We start from the raw sequence: 12,216 nt of genomic DNA on the forward strand, positions 1-12,216 counted from the left end.
CAACTAAAGAGAACCTGCAGAAGTTCGGAGCGTATATGGCGAAAAACCAAGCTACAGGTCCACCATGATATTCTCAAAGAACATCTCTCTGCTTTTAATAAAGCAATAAGAAATGCAAGGAAAGACCACTTCTCAAAATTGATATCTATCAATCGAAATAATTCAAGAGTGCTCTTCTCAACAATTGATAGCCTAATAAACCCTGCCGTAAAAACACCTGATAACCTGCTCTCTACCTCCAAATGTGAGGAATTTGCAGCTTACTTCAGAGATAAGATTATGAATATTAGGAGAAATATCACCCAGGAAAGGCCATGCATCCCGTTTACAGATCCTCTCCCTCCATGCAATGGACATATGAGCCTGTTTACACTGATTGACACAGAAATGTTGAGGAAAGTAGTATCCAAACTCAAAACCTCCACATGCCTGCTGGATCCCATCCCCACCGATTTTTTCTAAACTATTTTTGACTCTGTATCCTATGACATTTTATCCATTGTTAATGACTCCCTAACTACAGGTGTCTTCCACCAATGCTTAAAACTGCTCTGGTGAGACCCGTACTAAAGAAAAACAACTTAGACACTTCAGTTTTTAGCAATTTTAGACCAATCTCCAACCTTCCCTTTTTGAGTAAAATTCTGGAAAAAATAGTTTTCAAACAGATTAATGATTTCCTAGCTACAAGTTGTACCCTTGACCTTTTCCAGTCCGGCTTTCGCGCCCACCATAGCACAGAGACGGCATTAGTCAAAGTTGTAAATGACCTCAGAATTAATGCTGACTCCAAAAAGCTTTCTGTTCTCGTCCTCCTGGACCTGAGTGCAGCCTTTGATACTATAGATCATGCAATCCTCATTGAAAGACTGGAAAAGTGGGTTGGCCTCTCTGGTCCAGTCCTAAATTGGCTTAAGACCTATCTAACCGGTCGGGATTTCTTCATCGCCCTCGGTGATTATAGCTCAGGAAAGATCCCTATGACCTGTGGGGTGCCCCAAGGATCGATCCTAGGACCTCTACACTTCAGCCTGTACATGCTGCCCCTTGGCAGTGTCATCAGGAGGCACAACATTAGCTACCATAGCTACGCAGATGATACCCAACTCTATATTTCTGTAACACCCAGTAACTACAGCTTGGTTGACTGCCTTGTCAAGTGTACTACAGATATAAATGTATGGATGTCACATAATTTCCTCCAACTAAACCAGGACAAAACAGAAGTACTGATCATTGGAGAAAAAGCTGAAAGAGAGAAACTAGCTGCACACTTAAAAACTCTGGAAATTGACACCAATTGCCAGGCTAAAAACCTAGGTGTCATACTTGACTCAGATCTTAATTTCGAAAACCACATAAAGAATATTACAAAGACATCTTTCTACCACCTAAGGAACATTGCCAAGGTGCAACCCTTTCTCTCTCAGGCTGACACCGAAAGATTAATGCATGCTTTCATCACAAGCAGGCTGGACTACTGCAATGCTCTACTATCAGGCCTACCAAAGAAAGCAATCTCTAAGCTACAAATGATACAGAATGCTTCAGCACGAGTCCTCACTAAGACTAGACGAAGGGCACACATCACACCAGCCTTAAAATCACTACACTGGTTACCAGTCAACTCTAGAATAGACTTTAAAATACTACTACTAGTCTATAAATCTCTCCACAATCACTCACCAGAATATATTTCAAACATGCTTGTTAAGTACATGCCCAACAGACCACTCAGATCCTCAGGTACTGAACTTTTAACAGTTCCAAAAGCCAGGACCAAGAAACACGGAGAGGCAGCTTTTAGTTTCTATGCCCCCAACCTCTGGAACATCCTACCGGAGTGCCTAAGAAGGGCCGAAACAACGGAGGTCTTCAAGCGAGACCTCAAGACATACCTTTTCGACCTAGCCTACAATCACTAGCTAGGAACTTGAGACACAGAAAGGCAGCCTCAAACCTACCTGTGAATCCTCTGTATACATTGGTCCAGTAGATGCCCCACTGTCGCCCGCAGACAATAGATACCCCCGTGTCAGCTGTGGATGTTGTAGTACTTAGTTAACACACACACGTACACACAGACACACACCAGTCCACATCCAGCTTAGGCCTGGACCTGGGCCCAGTTCCCTTTCCCCTCACCCTACCCCGGGTCCGTATCCTTTTCCCACCCCCAACCCTACCCCTGACCCCTGCCTCTAACTGGACCCAGGCACACCGACACTCACGCTCACACACATACAGACATACACCAGTCCTGGGCTTGGTTCCCCTCCCCCTCACCCTAACCCGGGTCCGTATCCTTTTCCTACCCCCCACCCTACCCCAACCCCTGCCTCTATCTGGGCCCAGGCACGCACACACACACACACAGACACACATCAGTGTTTGCCACACCTCTCCCATGATGCTCTTATCCTTTCTTGCTCTAAAAATGTAGTTTGATGTAATGTATTGCTCTATATATGGCTCTGTGTGCTACTAACCCTGTTCTGCCTCCCCTCTCCCTAGTGCCTCTCTCTCTCCCTCCTATCTTCTAACCAGGTCCAGTGGATGCCCCACTGTCACCAGCAGACCACCCTGAGTCCGATAGATACCCCTGTGTCTGCTGCAGATGTCGTAGCAAATTAGTTAACACACACACACGTACACACAGACATACAACAGTCCACTTCCGGCTTTAGGCCTGGGCCCAGTACCCCTACCCCTCACCCTAACCCGGGTCCGTATCCTCTTCCTACCCCCACCCTACCCCTGACCCCTGCCTCTACCTGGACCCAGGCACACTCACACACACACTGACATACACCAGTCCTGGGCTCAGATCCCCTTCCCCTCACCCTAACCCGGGTCCGTATCCTTTTCCTACCCCCCACCCTACCCCAACCCTGCCTCTCTCGGGGCCCAGGCACGCACACACACACAGACACACATTAGTGTTTCCCACACCTCTCCCATGATGCTCTTAGCCTTTCTTGCTCTGAAAATGTAGTTTGACGTAATGTATTGCTCTATATATGGCTCCGTGGGCTACTAACCCTGTTCTGCCTCCCCTCTCCCTAGTGCCTCTCTCTCTCCCTCCTATCTTCTAACCAGGTCCAGTGGATGCCCCACTGTCACCAGTAGACCACCCTGAGTCCGATAGATACCCCTGTGTCTGCTGCAGATGTCGTAGCAAATTAGTTAACACACACACACGCACACACAGACATACAACAGTCCACTTCCGGCCTTAGGCCTGGGCCCAGTACCCCCTTCCCCTCACCCTAACCCGGGTCCGTATCCTCTTCCTACCCCCACCCTACCCCTGACCCCTGCCTCTACCTGGACCCGGCACACTCACACACACACTGACATACACCAGTCCTGGGCTCAGATCCCCTTCCCCTCACCCTAACCCGGGTCCGTATCCTTTTCCTACCCCGATCCTACCCCTGACCCTGCCTCTATCTGGGCCCAGGCACATTTATGCACACACAGACATACACCAATGTTTGCCATGTCTCTACTATGATGTTATTAGCCTCTCTTACTCTGAAAATGTAATTTAATGTTATTTATTGCTCTATAAATGTTCTTAGCCGGTAGACAAACATACTCCAGGAGCTTGCTCGATCGCCTCGTTGAGAGGGGTCAGGGAAGAATTTTTACAGCTCACTTATCTGGCCCCCGGGTGATTACTGTTTTTTTGCTTCCCTCTGGAATATGTAGGGGTGGGATGTCTGCCCACCTCCCTTGTTCTCTGTAAAGCGCATTGTGTTGCCTCTGGGTATGAAATGCGCTATATAAATAAAGCTTTGATTGATTGATTGATTGAAAGGGGAACGCCGCTGTCATAGCAAGTTTAGCTCAAATGTGGCTTTGTCCTCAATGAAACCGATCTGTACACACCAACATTTAACCGATCCGTGCAGTAGTAAGCTAGCTCCTTTTTCCTCTGTGCGCGCACCCCCTTTATAATGGAGGTCTATGGGCCTCTTCTAAAATCTATGATAAACATGCATTTTCAAGGCAGGAAGCGCCAGGAAGCCCCTTACCGGTCTCAATACAATGTTGTCTTGTGCAGCGCGCACAAGGCTAATAACGCCTCGCACGCACGCTGCACGCCCGTGCTTCGTTATCTCATGCCCCCTCAGTTTTTTGGGTTGCATGACACCCCTGGTATCATCTACCAATTAGGACTTTTTTTTAACTCTACCGAATCAAATTCCTACAAAATACCTGTCATTTACAACAGCAATTGACAAAAGTTTGGTCAATTTGAGGGAGTGTAAAATAAATATGTGTTTGATTGTGTCAAAGGCCTTATAGAAGTTCAAAAACATGATAAGTGCCCCAGAATTTATTGCATCTACATAGTCCAGCAAATCGAGTCTAATGTTGTCTATTTTTCATAAAACCTGTTTGAGTTTCAGATATAATGGAATCGAACCCTTTATTTATTCTGTTTGAGTATACTTAAGCCAAAATCGTATACTCTATTGCTCACCGAGGTGTTAGTTGACATTTTGACATATAATTCGCCATAAAGTAAGATTCTAGTTCATCTGGAAAGGCTTTTTAAAATATTTAGCATATAACTATTTAGTCTCAGCACATACGTGTGTAAACTTCTGCAAACTAGGTAGCCTAGCAACATAAACAATAACAATAGCTACCGAAAGTAGTTCCGCTTCCTAAATCCCCTCTGCGGATTGATCTACAGATCTACAACGGTCGCTTCAATACAAGTCAATGGATTTCATAAAATTATCAATAAAACCCTACAGGATTCATACTTTGCGACGAATTTGATGTCAGAACACCAACAGACACCAATTACCCCCTCGGTGATCTTTGAAATCGAGAGTTTAACATGTTTTTGAAAGATTTTTCAAGGTGCCCACCCACATCCATTGTATGACCAAAACGGTGGTAGAGAAATAATCAGACTTTCTCAAAAGTGCTAGTTTTGTCAACGTTTTGATCTGAAACCTTATAACAGGGCTAAACATGCATTTTCTCTTTACTACTCCTTTAAGGTGCGCACAGAGGTGGTTCGCACAGCTCTTTCTAGATCCTGTAATATAGTGCCTTGTGCTAAGCGCATTATGTTGCCTCTGTGTATGAAATGCGCTATACAAATAAAGTTTGATTTGATAATTTGATTTGCTGGTAATGAGGTCATTGGAAGCGGACCTCAGCTATTGGAGAGACCAGTGTGTAATAGTGCGCTGCATTCCAATAGGCAGGGTGTCGGCTCATGCGGCTGGGTTGGTAACTATCTGTCCCAGGCCATAGGTGGCTTATGGGCCGCCGGGTAACGGCGCCACATCAACCTACTAGAGCTTGAAACGGTGTCGCTAGTGTTGCACCACTTCGCCCACCTGGTACGGGGGCGCGATGTGATGGTGCGGTCAGACAACCAGACCACAGTGTCTCACATCTGGCGCTTCACCGTTTGGCGGTGGAGCTGTGGCGATGGGCTCACGTCAACCTCCGGTCTCTACACCTAGGTAAACAACCTGATGGGCCAGCCATAGTGCACTCTTTTCCTAATTGACAGCAAACCCCAGGTCGGTGAGATGATTCACCACCACGGCGGTATGCTTCAAGGCCATAAGAGGCGACAGAGCCAGAACCAGCAGGTTGTCCAGGTACCGTACGTGAGGTCACTGACGCCCTGCCGGCGTAGTAGTCTCAATGCTGTCTCCACACAGATGGAGAAAGTCCTGGGGGCGACAGCATATCCAAACGGGAGTCTGGTATACTTGTACGCCACTCCCTGGAAGGCAAAGGGCAGATACACCCGATGCCAAAGAACTATTGGCAAATGGAAGTAGGTGTCTTTCAATTTAAATTTTGCCACCGCCTTGTTGAAAAGGTGGAGGTCCAAAATTGGTCTCACGCCTCCCGTTTTCTTTGGCACAAGGAAGTAGCGGGAATAATATCCCCCATTCTTCTGTTCCACCGGGACCACAGTCACCGCTCCCTTTGATAAAAGCTCCGCAATCTCTGCTGACCGAGCTGCAGCTTGATCGGGACACGCCATCACCGTCTCCACAATGCCCGTGAAGGGCGGGGGAGAACAGTCAAATTGAATTGAATAACCTTCCGTCAGAACGCGCTGTAGCCAGTTGTCCAGGCAGAACCTCTCCTGTCAGACTACGAAGCGGTCCAAGAGAGGCTGCACCAGAGACTATGGCATTAGATCGAGGAATTGGCCATAAATCATTTTGGCCCTGTCTCGGCCCAAGGTGGGCTGCCCTTGATATAGTGTTGAATAGTGTGTGTTCATATTATCCTGATAATTGATTAGTATACTTCAATAAATATTCCATGCTTTGATCACGTCATTGTAGCGTCATCAACAGATCTCTAGGTCACTTAATTGAGTCAAAGACTTCCTTTCAGACTGAGATTGATATTGCATTAGATTATTGATAGGCTATCTGTTTTCCCTCTCATGAGGGTGGTGCCCCAGACGAGTTGACTTAGTGCAGTTAAGTCCATTTTCCTTCATAGTTGTGATAGCCGAGGTATAACCATAAGTTATACCAAGTCATAGTCATATTTCCATAAAGCTATAAGCTCCTAAACTGCTACACAGGAAATCCACCTTATGCAGGATAAAGACATTTTAGCCTGGTTGTTTAAACATAAAACACAAGCAGTTGCTCAGTTCATTGAGAAAGCCTGGGGTAAAAGAAAGTTGGTAATGTACCGTTGAAGGTTTGGAGTTTGTCTTTTTTTTTTTGCCTGTTCGTTTCTTTGTTTTTGGTTTTGTTCCTTTGTCTTGTCAAACACTGTTTCCGTTTTTGTCTTGTTTTATTATGGAAGTTGATATCTTATATTTTGGTGTCTTATAATTCCTGTGTGGGATGGGCCACTTAAAGTGGCTTGACACGAAAATAAACAATTAATTAATTAATTAATTAATTCATTCATAAAAGAGGAAGTGAGTCTGCCGCCTCCGCATCACAGGCAACCTCCCGCAAATTTGTCCATTCAGACAAAACGGCGGTGTCCTGTAACACAGGGAATCTTGTTACCTAATTTGCATATTGAGCCGAGGCCGGCATGGCATTCGCTGCCGCTGGCACCGGCGAGACAAAATGAGGCCCACACAAGGTTTGTCATAAACATTGAGCAGAACATGTGAGCTAGCCAACCCATGCACTTTGAGAGAGAGTGAGAACGCTGTCAACGCTGTCGAGAAACGGAGCCTTGCCCACTCATCTGCATTGCTAGATGAGGCCAGCGAGGCTACGGACTTTCTCGTATCTTACACCATCTGTCCTCAGTGAAGTGGGAGAATGTTTTATCTGCCGTAGAAGCAGAAAAACATACCGCCGCTCGAACCGAGGATCCAACAAACCCGAGATTACACTGTTTGCTTGTCAAGCGTGCGGCCGATCTACCTGTTGAACAAACAGGGAAGGGCGCTGCTGCTCGATTCTAGCTCATGACCACCGCCGGTCGGGAAAGCGTTAATCTAGGTCCCACCAGCAGTCGTACCAAGGGTTGTGAAAAGTTCAAACAGGGCAGTAGCGAACGGCTGGACCTTGTTGAACACAGACCTTCCCCTGCCTCAATGGTGAGTCCGGCGGTTGTCACGTCTGCAGGGGAAGACACCGCATCTCGAACTGGAGGCATCAGAGTTTTCCGACGGGGCCTGAGCGAAAGGCTGGGCCCTATCGTACTCAATTATGCCCCCCCCCGTCCCCTTTTCTCCGTGCAAAGGACAACACGACACGGCTGTGCCATTTGCTAGCTAAGCTAAGTACAACATGAGATGCAGACTGTACATTACCATAGAATGGCACAGGACAACCAAAATTACTATTATCTGTATTTTTATTGTCACCTACTGAGGAAGCATTCCCACCACCGCTCTTAATAGAGTGTGATGGGCAAGGCAGTGTCCAGTCACGCACCTCAGCGCATCAGTAGGGGCGCCGCTTCTTTCCCCAAACCTGTGGGTGGGCAGCCAGTGTGCTGGTTTGGATGGGTGGCTGGGTAGCGCAGAATCTCTCAGGTAGACTAGGCAGCGTTGGCCAGGGCACCCCGAGGGATGCCGCCGGATCCACACTGAGTTGCTGGGTAGTCATCACTTTCTTTGTTTCCAGTCTTCTTGCGAGCTGAAAATTTCTAGGAGCAGATGTGCGGGCGAGGCCCACTTATACAGAGGTGCACCGGACCTGGTTGGGCACAGGTGCATGTATGTTTTTTTTCTTCAGTTAATGTAGCTGGCTAGTGTTTCTGAAACCAATAGGAGCTTGCCCTTTGGGGCATAGCTCCAGGAAATAGAACAACATTAGTTACTATTGCTATGCTGATGACACCCGGATCTACATTTCTGACACCCCCTGACTACAGCTCAATTGACCGTTTGATAAGAAGTATTGCTGACATAAATGTATGGATGTCACAGAACTTCAACCAGGACAAAACTGAAGTATTGATCATTGGTGAAAGAGAGACTATTTGTGTACTTAAAAACACTGTCACTGAATACCAAATGCCAGGCCAGAAACTGTAGTGCTGGACTCTGATCTTAACTTTGAGGCCCATATAAAGAATGTGACAAGGACCTAATTTCATCACCTAAGAAACATTGCTAAGGTGAAACCTTTCCTCTCCCAGACTGTTACTGAAAGACTAATACATGCTTTTATTACTAGCAAGTTGGATTATTATAATGCTCTCCTGTCTGGCCTACCAAAAAAAAGTGATAAGTCAACTCGATTCAAAATGCTGCAGCACGGGTTCTTACAAAGACCAGCAGGAGGGTTCACATCACACCAGTTTTAAGACAGCATTGCACATTTTGCAGCGCACTTCATTAATGTCAAAACTCCATTTTGCTCGCTCCATGTTGTCATCTGACTCTGTGAGAGCGAACATTGCTCGTGGTGTGACAGCTGGCATATGAAATGGTAGCACAGCGCCCTCTACTGTGTTAGAGACTTGTTTTTCCCCACATCCCAGTTGAGTTAGCCTGATATCAGACAGAATTGTCAACTCATTACAGTCCATTGAGAACTTCAATTTAGAATCAGCAAACTTTTAGTGGGCGAATTCGAATGTCTGGGCCCAGGCTACAGTTGATGGGCTATGCACATACATTCCAAAAATTGATCTTAATCTAAGTTTAATGGCCTAGGATTATTATCTGGTTATCAGTTAAAGGGTTAACAGTTAACATCCCTACAGGTCTGCAGGATCACTATTGAGAGAGGGGAAACGAGAGAGGGAGATGAGAGAGACAAGAGGGAGAGAGACAGAACGACAGACAGGTGAGAGCTCCTCATGTTTCTTGTCTCTGGAGTCACAGTTAGAATCTGTAGTTATTAATTATAGTTTGCATTTCTGATGCAAAACAGAATGTTTTATTTATAGGTTTATTTATAGGGTTTAGACAGTTCATAAAACGTATGAGGATGTGGAAATATATTTCAGAACTAATTAAATACCAATATTAAATCAATTTGGTGCTTTGAATACTCAAAAATAGCATTGCCAATGAATATTAAGTTAGAAAATATGTTTTTTTTATGACAACTTCCAGTATAAACCACACCCACGTCCGGTTTCTATTTGAATAGAGATATAGATAGGAATCATTTTATTGGTTGAACAGATACAGATACAGATAATGATGTCTCGGTGCATCCCTACTTCATTAATTTGTATGAATGGTGTTACATAAATAAAATGACATTGACATTGACGTTGAGGATTGCAGACATCAGGACCAAACCTCCAGTGGAGGTCACAGTATAAATACCTTGAGGTTCCTGTGGACGATATTGAGGGAGTGCAGGTAGGCCACCGCCTCCAGAACCTGCTTGATCACGTTGGATGCGTCTCGCTCTGTGTAGTTCCCCTGGTCCAGGATCCAGTCAAACACATCTCCTCCTGTGGCCCTGTCTCACACACACACACACACACATACACACACACACACACACACACACGCACACACACACATGCACACACACACACACACACACACACACACACACACACACACATGCACACACACACACACATGCACACACACACACGCACATGCATGCACACACACGCACGCACATGCATGCACACACCCACGCATGCATTGCATGCACGCACACACACACACACACACGCACACACACACACACACACACACACACACACACACACACACACACACACACACGCGCAAAGCAATATAGTTATCAAACTGACTTCAAGAAGTGTGTGTGTGTAGTAATCCAGTTTCCCAGGCCTGAAGCTAACCCAACTGAGCCATTAGACCAGCACCATTTCTCCCAGTGACTTGATTAGTCAGTAAACAGATTGGTGTGATTAGTATGTGGTGCTCTGAGCTGCAGCAGTGTAGCTTGCGTGTAATAACATGGTCCCAGCACGACTCTCTCTCTCTCTCTCTCTCTCTCTCTCTCTCTCTCACACACACACACACACACACACACACACACACACACACACACACACACACACACACACACACACACACACACAAACATTAATCGTCTGAACTCAATCAGGTTTATTCTCATGTCATACGTGAGAGTGAATATTGAAGAAGGTAGGTGATTGTTTTGTCCCTTGATGTGAAAAAGTGCTTCACTGTAGCTGGCCAGGGTTTAGACACACAGACAGACTCACTACAGCTGACCAGGGTTTAGACACACAGACAGACTCACTACTGCTGGTCAGGGTTTAGACACATAGATGGACACACCAGTCCTGGACAGCATCAGCCCCAGGGTGCTTAAGGAATGTGCCGGTCAGCTTGCAGGAGTGTTCCAGCACACATTCAACCTCTTTCTGAGGCTGAAGAAGGTGCCACAGCTGTGGAAGACCTCCTGCATTGTGCCGGTGCCCAAAAAAGGATGTGCCAGTGTTCTCAATGATTACAGGCCAGTAGTATTGACATCACATGTCATGAAGGTCTTCGAGAGACTTGTTCTGCAGAGCCTTAAGCCCATGGTGAGCGACTTCCTGGACCCACTGCATTCAACCCCATCCTGCCCCTCCGGCTTCCCGAAAAGCTCCCATCCATGCAGGTAGACCACGACATGGTGGCCTGGATCACAGACTACCTCACCGGCAGGCCAGACTTCCTGTCACCTTTGCTGTTCCCCCTCTACACCACCGACTTCAGGCACAGCTCTGGAGCGTGCCACCTCCAGAAGTTCTCAGATGACTCCTCTATTGTGGGCTGCATCAGGGCAGACGATGAGGAGATGTACAGGAATGTGTTCAGGAGATTCGTCAGATGGTCGGAGAACCAACTCCAACTCATCATCAGCAAAACCAAGGAGCTGGTGGTGGACTTCAGAAAGAACAAGACCCCAACCCCTACTACCATCCAGGGGGAGGAAATTGAGATGGTGGACTCTGGGAGTGCACCTGAACAACAAACTGGACTGGACTGACAACACTGAGGCTCTCTACAGGAAAGGACGGAGCAGACTGTTCTTCCTCAGGAGGCTCAGGTCCTTTGATGTGTGTAGCAGGCTGCTGTGGATGTTCTACCAGTCTGTTGTAGCCAGCACAGCACACTGTTCTTTGCCGTGGCCTGTTGGGGAGGCAGCACCAGGTCTGAGGAGACAAACAAGCTGAACAAGCTGGTGAGGAAGGTCAGCTCTGTCGTGGGGCAACAACTGGACAGCCTGGAGACTATGGTGGAGAGGAGGATGAGGGACAAACTGAAGTCCATCGTGGACACCCCTCTCATCCCCTCTTTGATAAGCTGTGGCAGATGGGGAGCACCTTCTGCCACAGGCTCCTCCCACCCTGGTGCAATACAAAATGGTTCAGGTGCTTCTTTGTGCCAGCAGCCATCAGACTATACAACAGTGCCTGAGCGTTCCTGTGTGTTGTGGAAGTGTGCATGTTTGTATGTATGTATATTTTATTATTATTATAAATTATCTATACAGACCGTATGTATGTATGTATGTATGTATGTATGTATGTATGTATGTATGTATGTATGTATGTATGTATGTATGTATGTATGTATGTGTGTGTGTATGTATGTATGTATGTATGTATGTATGTATGTATGTATGTATGTATGTATGTATGTATGTGTGTGTGTGTGTATGTATGTGTGTATGTATGTATGTATGTATATTCTCTATGGATATTTTTTTATTCTGTTAGACTTTTTTCCGACAGAACTTTTCCACTGCTGAGGATTTGGGCACTCAGACA

General features: G+C 46.3%; 1 protein-coding gene across 1 annotated transcript in view; it reads right to left on the reverse strand.

Moving 5' to 3' along the window:
- Window positions 1–12,216, reverse strand: part of camkvl (CaM kinase-like vesicle-associated, like) — an 83,895-nt gene that overhangs the window by 12,552 nt on the left and 59,127 nt on the right. The window contains exon 5 of the mRNA XM_084436025.1: window positions 9,773–9,911. Within this exon, the coding sequence (XP_084292151.1) occupies window positions 9,773–9,911 (139 nt within the window). The remainder of the gene's footprint in view (window positions 1–9,772; window positions 9,912–12,216) is intronic.

Source organism: Borostomias antarcticus (genome assembly GCF_949987555.1).
Source record: "Borostomias antarcticus genome assembly, chromosome: 3".
Lineage (NCBI taxonomy): Eukaryota > Metazoa > Chordata > Actinopteri > Stomiiformes > Stomiidae > Borostomias > Borostomias antarcticus.